The sequence below is a fragment of the Eucyclogobius newberryi genome, unplaced genomic scaffold (genome assembly GCF_026437365.1).
Source record: "Eucyclogobius newberryi isolate DKJ021-1_F unplaced genomic scaffold, fEucNew1.0.hap1 SCAF_5, whole genome shotgun sequence".
Classification (NCBI taxonomy): Eukaryota; Metazoa; Chordata; class Actinopteri; order Gobiiformes; family Gobiidae; genus Eucyclogobius; species Eucyclogobius newberryi.
Genome location: NW_027316167.1, coordinates 26,242,643 through 26,255,924, shown reverse-complemented (window position 1 = coordinate 26,255,924; position 13,282 = coordinate 26,242,643). Strand labels below are relative to the sequence as shown.

At 43.7% G+C, this 13,282-nt stretch overlaps 2 protein-coding genes across 8 annotated transcripts in view; both read right to left on the bottom strand.

The window, feature by feature from the left end:
• Positions 1 to 3,811, bottom strand: part of chd9 (chromodomain helicase DNA binding protein 9) — a 57,230-nt gene extending 53,419 nt beyond the window's left edge. For 3 of the 4 annotated variants that reach the window (XM_072464693.1, XM_072464695.1, XM_072464696.1), the window contains exon 1: positions 3,701 to 3,810. The gene's annotated coding sequence lies outside the window, so the exon portion shown is untranslated. Of the gene's footprint in view, positions 1 to 3,700 lie in introns of all 4 variants that reach the window. The other variant, XM_072464694.1, reaches the window with a different exon arrangement.
• A 1,625-nt stretch (positions 3,812 to 5,436) lies between these two features.
• aktip (akt interacting protein) lies at positions 5,437 to 9,300 on the bottom strand. 4 transcript variants are annotated; one of them, XM_072465464.1, is made up of 10 exons: positions 9,203 to 9,300; positions 8,556 to 8,652; positions 7,950 to 8,164; positions 7,802 to 7,866; positions 7,616 to 7,716; positions 7,391 to 7,479; positions 7,222 to 7,320; positions 6,715 to 6,822; positions 6,553 to 6,613; positions 5,437 to 6,439 (listed from the first exon to the last, which is right to left on the bottom strand). In XM_072465464.1, exons 2-10 carry the CDS (start codon positions 8,601 to 8,603, stop codon positions 6,332 to 6,334), a joined length of 894 nt encoding a protein of 297 aa, XP_072321565.1. In that variant the 5' UTR covers positions 8,604 to 8,652; positions 9,203 to 9,300; the 3' UTR covers positions 5,437 to 6,331. The 4 variants fall into 4 exon arrangements, with proteins under 4 accessions (XP_072321565.1, XP_072321567.1, XP_072321566.1 ...); XM_072465466.1 differs by having other exon boundaries at positions 7,950 to 8,161; XM_072465465.1 differs by having other exon boundaries at positions 9,196 to 9,278.
• Positions 9,301 to 13,282: the final 3,982 nt, after the last annotated feature.

The window sequence follows — 13,282 nt, the reverse complement described above, 5'->3', positions numbered from 1 at the left end:
CCTAACAAACCTTACCAAATCAAACTTTAATCAAGTCCAGATCTTTAGAGTTTGGACTTAAAATTAAAGCTGGGATACCTAATTTTCAAACAATGAAAAAAGTAAGTAGTTATTTAAATCTTTGTAACTCATTGCTAGCGCTCACATATCCTTTGACACAGCACTAGTATTGACGTGCATCCATTTGGGGGATTTTTGGACACGAGCACCGCTTTAGATCAGCTTTTTCAGACACACTCATCCCAAGTGTCATGTGACTCATGTAGCTCTTTCTTACTAGTTTGAAAAGATAAAATGTAAAAATTTGAATAATAATTTGATTAATCCCTCAGTCACGTCTTCCGAAGAGGAAGTAGAGACCGGGGACTCGGAGGCTGGCTCATCCATCACCCAAGCTGAAGTCACTGAGGTTGTTCGCAAACTCCTCGGTGGCAGGGCTCCGGGGGTGGATGAGATCCGCCCTGAGTACCTAAAGTATCTGGATGTTGTAGGACTGTCTTGGTTGACACGTCTCTGCAACATCGCGTGGCGTTCGGGGACCGTGCCTCTGGACTGGCAGACCGGGGTGGTGGTCCCTCTGTTCAAGAAGGGGGACCGGAGGGTGTGTTCCAACTACAGAGGGATCACACTCCTCAGCCTCCCGGGTAAGGTCTATTCCAAGGTACTGGAGAGGAGAATCCGACCAATAGTCGAACCTCGGATTCAGGAGGAGCAGAGTGGTTTTCATCCCGGTCGTGGAACACTGGACCAGCTCTATACCCTCCATCTGGTGCTCGAGGGCTCATGGGAGTTTGCCCAACCAGTCCACATGTGCTTTGTGGATCTGGAGAAGACTTTCGACCGTGTCCCTCGGGGTGTCCTTTGGGGGGTGCTCCGGGAGTACGGGGTCCGGGGCCCTTTGCTCAGGGCTGTCCGGTCCCTGTATGACCGGAGCAGGAGCTGTGTTCGCATGGCAGGCAGTAAGTCAGACCTGTTCCCAGTGCATGTTGGACTCCGCCAGGGCTGCCCTTTGTCACCGGTTCTGTTCATAATTTTTATGGACAGAATTTCTAGGCGCAGTCAGGGGGCGGAGGGTGTCCGGTTTGGGGACCACAGGATCTCATCTCTGCTGTTTGCAGACGATGTTGTCCTGATGGCTCCATCAAGCCCGGACCTGCAACATGCACTGGGACGGTTTGCAGCCGAGTGTGAAGCGGCTGGGATGAGAATCAGCACCTCCAAATCCGAGGCCATGGTTCTCGACCGGAAAAAGGTGGCTTGCCCTCTCCAGGTGGGTGGGGTGTCCTTGCCCCAAGTGGAGGAGTTCAAGTATCTCGGGGTCTTGTTCACGAGTGAGGGAAGGATGGAGCGTGAGATCGACAGGCGGATCGGTGCAGCGGCTGCAGTGATGCAGTCGCTGCATCGGACCGTTGTGGTGAAGAGGGAGCTGAGCCGAAAGGCAAAGCTCTCTATTTACCGGTCGGTCTACGTTCCTACCCTCACCTATGGTCATGAGCTTTGGGTAGTGACCGAAAGAACAAGATCGCGGATACAAGCGGTCGAAATGAGTTTCCTCCGCCGTGTGGCTGGGCGCTCCCTTAGAGATAAGGTGAGGAGCTCGGCCACACGGGGGGAGCTCGGAGTAGAGCCGCTGCTCCTCCACGTCAAGAGGAGCCAGCTGAGGTGGCTCGGGCATCTGTTCCGGATGCCTCCTGGGCGCCTCCATCGGGAGATGTTTCAGGCATGTCCCACCGGGAAGAGGCCCGGGGGAAGACCCAGGACACGCTGGAGAGACTATGTCTCTCGGCTGGCCTGGGAACGCCTCGGGATCCCCCCGGAGGAGTTGGAGGAAGTGTCTGGGGAGAAGGAAGTCTGGGAGTCCCTGCTCAGACTGCTGCCCCCGCGACCCGGCCCCGGATAAAGCGGCAGAAGATGGATGGATGGATGGATGAATTTGAATAAGACAGCAATATGACAGTGGAAGTCCAGATTTTCAACATTCTGTGGTGGCAACAGACTTTTCTGTTCATAAGAATCATGAGAAGAAGAAAGAAGGTTTGGTACCCCAGCTTTACTGACGGTTTTGGTTTTGTTTATGTTCATAATATTTACACTGAAAGCCATTTAATATGAGTTTTATGAGAAATTATCCAATTAAAGGCGCAATGGACGATTTTTCGGAGATTTGAGAACGCAGGTGGAAGTGCGCATGCGCACTCCCCCGTGCGGACTGATACAACACACACGTGCGTTTGTTTATTAGCACAACGGAGCGCATCGCATCTCTTATCTCCCATAGATTTCAGTCTACTTCTGAGTCAGCTCGAACTGTCTTTCTCCGTCTTCATTTTGTCCCGTACACTGAGGGAACTATATTATGATAGATCAATGCGCTTAGACACGCGGAAACGTGGGGACGAGCCACACGCGGCTGCAGGTGAGCGGTAGGTGCGTTTTATGATTGATATGTAAGCAGGACTAATCGGCAGTCCACGCCACGAGGAAATAAGACTAAAATTTGGGCCAAAAAAAAAAAAAAAAAAAAAAAAAAAAAAAAAAAATCGCCCATTCAACCTCAAGGAAACCATTTTCATTTTTTTAGCACTATTTCTACCTGCAATCCCATGTTATTTAGCCATTTGCTGCAAAACAACACGCGCCACAGCTTATACAACGGAGTTACGACCTTAAGCAGTACATGTGCACATCCAGTAAACAGATCCGAGACAATAACAGGTCCGTCAGTCCAAGCGCTCCAGTTGCTACGGCTGATTCACAAATTGAAGGTGCAGCGTGCAAAACATCTCAGTCGGAGGCTTCGCAACCTGTTTGTTTCACCGTACGACATTAAACATATCAATCTCCGTGGAGACAAGCAAGAGACGCCGCCAGGCCAAGTTACAAGTCAGGTCTGGGGAGAGGCAAGTCAACTCTAGTCAAGTTTTACCGTATTTTCTGCACTATAAGGCGCACTGTCAATGAATGGTCTATTTTTTGTATTTTTTTCCATATCTATCTATCTATCTAAGGTGCATTAAGCAAAACAAAACGTGTACCACTCAAAATTGCTTTGAGGTCAGTAAGCACAACCAGAAATCATCCACACATAAGGCACAAATATACTGGATTATAAGGCGCATTGTCATTTTTTGAGAAAATTAAAAGCTTTTAAGTGCGCCTTATAGTGCGGAAAATACTGTAATTAGTTATTTGAGTTATTTAACATGAATAAAAACATAGGCTACGTTGACTAAAGGTCAGAAAGTAGATGGTTAAATGCCATTCTGTGCAATTCAATAAAAATCACATGGATACAAACAAGTTGCGACCCCTCCACAAATCCCGGCCCCGGAGCAGTGGAGTGGACCTATGTATTAACCCACCAGTTCTTCCAGGTTATAAACTCTAAAGTCGAACGATAAGAAGAGCGGCTCCTTTTTACGTCCATTTACTTTTTGACATGACTGTTCAAAACAATAACAACTATGCACCGTGGAATGCTGTGCAACAGGAGTGAATTCCACATGAAGCCATAGGACAACAGAGCACACAGCACAAGAACATGTTTGAAGCAGTTTCATCTCACTGGTGTTGGTGGGGGGGACAAAGACCCTCAGCAAACCGTCCTAAGTGTAATGAAGTTACCCATAAGCTGTCAAATAAGTTACTGCAGTATGTTTGCACACTTGTCATATCTGATAGCAATCGTGCAAGGCCTTACCCTCCATCGTCCCTTCTTTTCAGAGCGACCTCGAGTGCATCCTCCTCTTCATCGTCATCATCGTCATCATCATCCAGCAATGGTTTCGCCTACAGCGCGCAACAAGGCGAGCGATGACGTCTCTGTGGTATAACTCCGGACCAGTCTGACAGAAAGTAGAAGAAAAACACGCAGAGTACAGTTTTGGAGCAAACAAGCCCTGCTCCGGGACACACGTGCTCCCCGGACGAGCTCTTCTTTTGGAGGGGCACGGGATTCAAAAGGTGTCGTGACTTCCTATCTCTGAAGAAGAAGAAGAAGAAGAAGAAGATGGAGGGGGCGGCGAGGGAGATGAAGAGGTTGACCATCGGCTATTCGCAAAAAAGTCACTTCAAAAATCGCCTCGTTGTGAAGTCCGCGCGTCGGTATCCGCGTGAATAAACGGTGCCGAGTTCGCCCACGGTCGCTGTCAGTTCAGGACCACCGTCAAAATAAACGAGGACTTGTTTTAAACCTTAACACCGGGGCAACAGCGCGCCTTCGTTCAGTCTATGTGTTTAGTGTTTCTGAAAGGCAAAAAAAAGCAGGGCGCAATCAACTTTAGCAAACGGGCTCGCGTCGGGACGGAGGATCCCGAGTGCGCGGCGGTGCGTGTCATCAGCTGAAGCGAACCACACGCGCGCCGACACCGACTGTCACACGTCTGACAGATCCGCCGCGCGCTTCGGCCGCGACTTCACGACACGTCTCGGAGAGAAAAAAAGCACCAACAACAAAGTAAAGTGACTCACCCGAAACAAGGCAGAAAGTGCTTCCCTCCGGCCCGTCCGTGTGTGTCGCGAGTGTTAAGTGCGAAGTTGTGTTGTAGTTGTAGTCTCCTGCTGGCGGCCGCGGCGCAGGCACACACAGCAGCCACTCCGCGCTGCTGACGTGACTGCGAGAACAAGCTATTTGCATATTACACACTTCCGCCCCGGTCGGACCAGATGCGGGACTGCAGTTTGGCCCTTTTTTTTTTTTTTTTTTTTTGCTCAAATAAAACTGTGCGAAATCGTCGTGGGCAAAGTGACTATCCGCGTCCACGTCCAATGTAAAGTCGACAAAATAGTTTATTATCAAGTACCGTGCGGTCGTAGGAGCGCATAAGATGGCCGCGTCCGGAGCACAGCCAATCACAGGCGGCTTAACATTCGCACATGGACCGAGGTCTCCTTCTACTCAAACACGACTGAAGAGCGCGCGTGCGCCTGCGCCGTGGACACCTTCTGCCATCTAGCGGCCAGCACGCGACAGTGAAATGAAATGATGACAACGATAAACGAACTATTTACAACACGTTTCTTTCAATACTAGGATAATTAAGTGAGTGAGTCAGGGGGATTCAAAGAGAGAATGAACAATTATAAAAGTAGAAATAAGAGATGGATTAATGCAAATTACAGTGAAAATTAATGTGCCTTCCTGGCCCATCAGAAAGTGAGGACTACTTAATAATGGCCATGCAGGACTGCACATAAGCTGCTGCTGGAGGAAAGTTATCATCTGCTGGGCCTTGTTGACATGACAGCCTTCAGGTTATGGTGATTCCCAGGAAAAAAATGTAGTGATAAGAAAGTTATTATATTTTGACAATTTATGTTCTTGGACAAGATAATCATTTTAAATATTTTCTTTAGAATATAAACCTTTTCTTTTCCTCTTAACCTAGGTGAGAGTCAGCACACTGAAGTGATTAAATCAGACATGAACAAAAATAATGGAACCGGTTTGTCCTTTATTGACTTAAAGAATAGATAGAAAAGTGTTAATTATACAAGCTAACACAGTTGAATGAAGCAACAGCGTGTACCCTTTTCTGCAGTATTTGATCCACACTGATTTTGTCGCGTTAATATAAATTAAAGAGTGCTTTTCTCAACATAATTTCAAAGGGGGATGTTAAGTGCAGGCCTCTACATTAAGTCAACTGCAATTGGCTGAAAACGCATTGCCACAATAAAAAATAAAAATCTAAGGCCTTCCATTCTAGATAAGGTAGTGATAAATCTGTAAGTAAATTTAATTTATGAAAATAATTTCTAACCATTAAAAAAAAAAAAAATCATGGAGAATGTTGAGATTTGAAAAATCTAAACTTTGATGTAAAATACATTTTAACCTGTATATACAAAAACCTTTAATAGTCATAAGCCAATGATGATTTAAAATACAAAATAAAATACAAACTATGTAAGACAAAGTTTTACACAGTAAAAGAAAAAAATCCTTTATAAAACTAATCTCAAAAAACCCAAAGACAAAACATGTGTCCATTGTACAGCCATTGTAGATGTTGAGGTGCTGTGAAAGGAAACCTTTATAGACCTTTAACTAACTTGTATTAAACAACAAACAAGGTCCACTGACCAACAAAACAAAACAACAATCTAATGAACGATGGTCTTTGATTGCATTATTGCCTTCTAGCAACACCCATCTGTCAAAATGTTATTAATGATAGACTTTGTATCTTATTATAAAGCTGTTTGAAAATATCCCTAGAACTGCTTTTAAAGCCGAGCAATAGAAAGCTCTCGCTGAAGGACCCAGTCCATTCGGCAAACTGTGGCGACGCAGCTTATGCCTCCATCTAGCGGCCACAGAACTGCAGTCTCAGCTTTGTGAAGGACTATCTTCTTTGCTGAACGGTTGAGTTGATCCAGGCTTTACCCAAGACAGTCCTGACACCTGCGTTCCCTTGTGCTGCTCCTCAGGTCGTCTCTGAGCAACATCACAATATGTTAAATACATAACAAGAACAGTGCAACGTCCCAAGTGAGAGTCACACTGTAACAATCTCTGAAGACCCAAGCTTTCATTATAGTGCAACTTACTTTGTATGCAAACATTCGCTCTTTAGCTTCCTCATGAACAGCAGGATTCCATGGAGAAAAACTGAAAATGAAGAGGTAAAACGTATAATGTTGATGTATGAAATTTACAGTAGATGAGCAAGGCTTGGGCCGTTCATAAACTTTTTGCTTAAAATCACACACCTTATTGCATATGGATCATCTATTTTTGGCTGGTCAAAAAGGTGACTGTTGCATAGTTTTACACTTTCCACAACTTTGCTTTTGAAAAGTTGTACATCTTTTTCATATCTGTAAGACAAAAACTGCTTTAGGAAATCAACCAAAGCTAAATTAATAAGCTTACTATACACTGCCTGTCCGCAAAAAAATTGCCACTTTGATTCAACAAAGCAAATACAGTAGGTACGAGCCTCCGACTGGAGAACTGCTGTATGGTTAATGATTTTTCAGCCGCAACACAGTATTTAAATCCGACTTATGTAGTGAGCGGCTTCTCCTTTCAGAAACAACCATGTGGAAAGACGAATCCCGTGGTCATGGAAAATATGTCAGTACGTTTGAGAAGGGTCATTGGCATCAAGTCACTCCCTCACATCATCAATATGCAACACGGGATGGAAATAAATATTGTGCCCTATTTTTTTGGACAGGCAGTGTATTTAGAGTAAACATTTATTCTAAACTCACAGAACTGCAGCCTCTGGATTAAGTGGTTCTGTGGTGTTGATTTTATAGAAAATTGTACGTGCATACATTAGGACTTGCCAGATATGGTTGTGATTCCGTCTGCAAAACAAAGTCAGTTTTAAAAGTGTGCGATGTGAAAAACAAATATGATAACATTTGTTTAACACACCTCCATTTGGTAAAAGCTCTTCTTACATCAAGCTCTCCTGATACGGGGTCGACGAGGGGATGGAAGACAGGGATGTCAAAGACTAATTTCTGCAAAATTGAACACATGGAAATATTGAAATACGTCTTAAACATTTCACAGGAAAAGTACATTACATCAAGAAAGTTAAATTATAATGCAAACTGCAAACTTTATCTTGTGATGACAGAAAAGTTCCATACTCACAGGACACTCTCCATCAGGATAGTTGTCTGGAATATACACTGTGAATTTGAAGACACCGTCCTGGTACAAGCCATGTCTGATGAATATGACCCCAAACCACACTGAAAATGGGAGACAAACATGTTACAATGTGTGTAACAAGTAGCAAGACCTTGCAGTGTTTATGTTTTAAGAAAAGGAACTTACTAAGTGCCGACTTGTAGGATGGTTGAACATAAATGCCTGGGAGTTTCTGCTTAATCACTAGTGTACTGTAAAGCATAAAAACAAAAGAAGATCAATTAGTGTTTAGTATGTGTTCTGGATGGGTGATCTGGAATGAATAATCACTTACAACTCTGCCAGTAGTGAGTACTCCAAGTAAAAGGGGCCATAGGAGGCATGGGTGCCATTGGTTGACTGCACAGGGGCTGTAGCTGAGGAGGGCTTTGTGGTGGGGACGACATTCTTGGGAATAGCAGGAAGCAGTTTTTTGCCAAATGGCAAACGGGCCGGACTGCCTCTGTGGTCCCCCTGTCCACCCTGATCTTCATTGTCCGACCTATGCTGCTGACAGAAAAAAATGCTATTGCAATGCAATTTTGTTTTGTAAAAAAATAAATAAAAATAAAGATGGTAGTACACTGATATATCACGTACTGTGATATGTAATATTTGTATTTCATTTTTAAATGTAGTGAAGACCATACGCATGTGGTATTGGGTTTTAACCAACTGCATTAGATCATGTCAGTGTCTAAGCGCTCACACGCAACCCGAAAATATGCAGCAGGGCTGCATCTGCTAGAATAAATCCCCTTTACAATTTAACAACACATTCAGAGAATGTAACACTACAAAGAACAGTTTCTGTGCTGTAAAGCACCAAATACTCCTACATTTCAGGAACAATGTTTATACAATTATAGAAGAAGCCAGTTTAGAGCTTGTGCTAATTTACCTTGCGGCTTGTATTTGTAGACATACTCCAGAAAGGGTTTAAGTTCATCACTTGTGCAGCTGTCCTGTTATGTAGGCCCTACTCCATAGGCCATTCACTGTAAAGAAAACATAACATGTTAGCTTGTGAGTTAACACACTTTCCTAGTACAAAAACTTAACAAGAAAATAACAGAGCACATTTAAACTAGTCATGTTTAACAACAATATATCGACAACCTTTGTTGTTGGCCAAAATACAATTCCGCTTTGGTCAAGTTTTGAATGACATATGTAGATGTCAATGTATACGGAATATAACAGGAGTATTATCAACACCCGTGTTGTGTTAGCAAAATGTTGAGGTAGGTTTTCTTTAGCCACATGAAGCTAACATAACTCAAATTAAGCATTTTAAAGGTATTAGTTCTAATCTGCAATGATACATTATAAACCTTGTGGTAAAGGGGCACATGACACAACATTTAATAACCTATTGAGTGTGGCCGTCGATGCTAAAAAAAAAAATAGCTAGCTTCCCAACTAAGATGTGTAGGTATGGCTAACAACAACAATGTTTATTTTATCAGGTTTGTTCCAATAAAACGCAAACATGAATCCGAATCATGACAGTGCCAACTTACACATGCACAAAACATCACCTTATACCCGATGTCCGGCTGAAACACGTTAGTTTTCCATTCCTTTCACCGTAGTTTCGGCCAGATCTGGCTAACACTTGCTAGCAAAACGATTTGACAGGCAGACAACAGTTCAACCTACCTTGATAAGGGGCGGGCCTTGTGTATAATGACGCACCGCCATTGGCTCGTCTCATGGTACGTGTTCCAGCTGAACGCGCCCTCTGTCACGTGAAAGGACAAACACGCTCTACTGTTCTACTTACTCTACCTGCCACCCTATTGATTCTTTTTTTGGCCCATTGAAGTGTTTTATCGTTTTATTTTAACTGGTTTATTAGGATCCACATTTAATGGACCCTAGTCTTCCTTGGCTCTTCTTAAGCATTGCTATTACATAAATAAATGAGCAATAGGCCTACTTTTAGAAAATACACACTATATAAGGTAATGACAACTGGAACCCAGACATTGACAGAAGATAAATAAACCAAAACAAATATCCTTACAAAACATTTTCAGCCGTCTGCTTAGTTGGGGCACATTAGGGAGACTGCTCACTAAAGTATCATCAAATAAAAAGAACACTGCAAAATGTAATGGATAATAATGCCTATTTCAGAGGTGCAATAGACATTTTTATATTCTTCTGTCTGCCCAAGGACTACAGATGGAATATTGCAGCAAAATCTGGTGCAGAGCTAAATTTTTCTCTTTGAGTTTAACGTTAACTGGTAATGAATACAATATACAATATATAAATAAATAAATGGGGCAATGTCTTGTCTCGCGCTGTGGACCATTTATTGACAATTTATTCTGCTGATTGATTTTCATAAATTATTTTTGTCATCAAGAAAAAAGTAATTTAACACATGAGTGCACTCATTAAGTCGCAGAAATAACAATGTCCAACAGTAGGCTATACAAAATTATTGACTCTGCTCATTATCTGATTGTATCCTGATCAAGAGACTTGATTGACAGTTGTAATTAGTGTCCTGGCTTAGTAGTTTAGAGAGGGCAAGGTCACTATCACTCATCTGACAGTTACAAATCAAAGATTTGACAAATAACTTTATGCTTGCTTTGTTTCCATTGACATTGAGATAAACTGGCTGACACAAACAAGGATGCAAGTATCCACACCAGTGCTTTTGTAATCAGCTTTTGTCTTTGCTAACGCTTTGGTTTCTAATCAACTGTTGTGACCTTGCTTGGCCAAATAAATATTCTAATGAGTCTAATTAAGTTGGGTGATTGAATTAAGTGCATGACCCACTAGTGGATTTTGTTTTTATTTTTTTCATTCAATAATTACGGCACCTACTTTGATAGTGTGCTTCATGCTGAGATAATAAAGGAGACATGTCATACAAAAAAATGTTTAGATGCGCTTAAAGCCTATGGTCATGCACTTTGGGTAATGACCAACAGGACAAGAGCGCAAATACAAGCAGTTGAAATTTGTTTTGTCCGATGGGTGGCATGGGTGCTCAGGGTGAGGAGCTCAGTCACTCTCGGATTAGAGCTGCTGCTCCTCCACATTTAGAGGAGCCAGCTGTGGTGGCTCGGACGTCTGTTCCGGATGCCACCTGGTTGCGGGGAGTTGTTCCTCCAACTGGGAAGAGGCCCCGGGGAAGACCCAGGACACACTGGATGTCGCTCGACTGGCAAGAGCCTCCCGGAAGAGCTGAGGGAAGTGTGTGTGGAGTGGGAAGTCTGGGGGAGAGGGACGTCTGGGGGAGAGGGAAGTCTGGGGGAGAGGGAAGTCTAGGGGAGAGGGAAGTCTGGGGGAGAGGGAAGTCTGGGGGAGAGGGAAGTCTAGGGGAGAGGGAAGTCTGGGGGAGAGGGAAGTCTGGGGAGAGGGAAGTCTGGGGGAGAGGGAAGTCTGGGGAGAGGGAAGTCTGGGGAGAGGGAAGTCTGGGGAGAGGGAAGTCTGGGGAGAGGGAAGTCTGGGGGAGAGGGAAGTCTGGGGAGAGGGAAGTCTGGGGAGAGGGAAGTCTGGGGAGAGGGAAGTCTGGGGAGAGGGAAGTCTGGGGGAGAGGGAAGTCTGGGGGAGAGGGAAGTCTCGGGGAGAGGGAAGTCTGGGGAGAGGGAAGTCTGGGGAGAGGGAAGTCTGGGGAGAGGGAAGTCTGGGGGAGAGGGAAGTCTGGGGAGAGGGAAGTCTGGGGAGAGGGAAGTCTGGGGAGAGGGAAGTCTGGGGAGAGGGAAGTCTGGGGGAGAGGGAAGTCTCGGGGAGAGGGAAGTCTGGGGGAGAGGGAAGTCTGGGGAGAGGGAAGTCTGGGGGAGAGGGAAGTCTGGGGAGAGGGAAGTCTGGGGGAGAGGGAAGTCTGGGGAGAGGGAAGTCTGGGGGAGAGGGAAGTCTGGGCCTCTCTGCTCAGACTGCTGCCTCCACAACCTAACTCTAGATAAGCAGAAAAAATGGATGGATGAGCTTTTAAACAAAAAGGTTTGATGTTTTGTATCGTGAAAACAGCTGGCATTCTGGAAAGTGAAGTTTGTATGAAGCTGTACCATATTATACACAAATTACACATTATACACAAACAAAACACATACAATCTCCAAAATACAAATTTAAAAACATGAAACAAAATTCATACAATGCACCTAAATGTAAAAAACACATAAAAATAGGCCTATGAAAAAAAGCGCACACACACACACACACACACGCACGCACACACGCACGCACGCACGCACACACACACAGAAAAGCATGCAGACAAATATCAAAAGCATACACAAATCCATATTTATATACACAAATATATAAATATGCACATGGCGCTCGCAAGTGGTATGGTATGAGATGTGTGGTCGGGGTTTTACTTCCCGGCCTTGGTCGTTTGCTGAGTGTCTCTCTCTCTCTCAATTTCACACTTCAGCTCTGTCAAATAAAAGCGGGTTTAGAACTGTGGGAACATTTTTTGTTACAAACTCCATTTTATGTGCGTTCCATGTTTATGGTGAGGACTTTTTTAGCTATTGCTCTGGTGGAATGTATTTTCAGACCAGGAACCTTTTACTGAAGGTTTGGTAGAAAGAAAATTGGAATATCCATTTTATTGGGAAATATGTTTCATTTTCTGACTTGGAAAAACTTGTTTGATCCACAAGAGAAATAGCTTGGACACAGCAGTACCAAAACTACAATGACAACAATCCCCTGTGAGCGCCTTAAACTCATCTTGTGCTCGCGAAGGACTCGACACTAAACCAAAGGCAGGGCATGTACATGTGTGTGTGTGTGTGTGTGTGCGTGCGTGCGTGCGTGTGTGTGTGTGTTTGTGTGACTTCAGGGCCTTGACACCATAAATTTAACCTGTACAAAGCTCAAAAAAGTCACTTTAACATATTCATACATTTGTGGTACATTGTAAGCAAGATCAGAACAAACTTACAAAATTATAATTTGTATTGTGTGATTGTGGTTGGCAAGGTGCAACAAAGGTGCATTTTTTAAAAAGCTGTTATTTGATTTAAAAAAAAAAAAAAAAGCAAAGCAAAGCAAGCAAACACTGGACAAACATATTTAAATATATGTTTAGAAGTACTTCCAAAGGGATGCCTAAGCATTTGATTTGTCAATGGCGAGTTACTGAATTTTCGGGGTAAAATACTTTGTTGTCTCAGCAGCATTTTCTGGCTCCACCTAGGCAATTTCCTGAATGTAAATTTGAAGATGAAATATGTTCTTATGCAGCAGTCAATTTCATCTGAGAATTTTAGGCTCTCTGAATACAATCTGCACTTGGCTGTAAATGACAGTTAAAAATGACACAGGCCATTCCCTGGTGTAACCCTCAACGGCCACTTCGACATAAAGGAGCTGAAACAGATGACTCCATGTCCACATAATGTTTAATAACAACATTAGTTTGAATAAAAATGCCAAGAGAGATTCAAATGTAATATGCATTTTAAAAATACGAACAACCAGGGAATAAAGGTTAAAAAACACCTGCCAAATCCTTCATATAGCAATAGTCCTTTCTTATCCCTGAGGCTATGGTCTGGCTAAACCTCAATGCAGCAATTATTGGCTGCAATGACTGCAGTTCGAATAAGCCTAGGTTTTATTAAACCAAATGAGAGAATCATG

Excerpts from the sequence above, each read along its gene's own strand:
- aktip (XM_072465464.1), bottom strand. The coding sequence starts at position 8,603 with ATGAACTTAAACCCTTTCTGGAGTATGTCTACAAATACAAGCCGCAAG. Across the intron at positions 7,867-7,949 it reads TACTCACTACTGGCAGAGTT|TACACTAGTGATTAAGCAGA; the intron begins GTAAGTGATTAT and ends TATGCTTTACAG. Across the intron at positions 7,717-7,801 it reads ATCCTACAAGTCGGCACTTA|TGTGGTTTGGGGTCATATTC; the intron begins GTAAGTTCCTTT and ends TCCCATTTTCAG.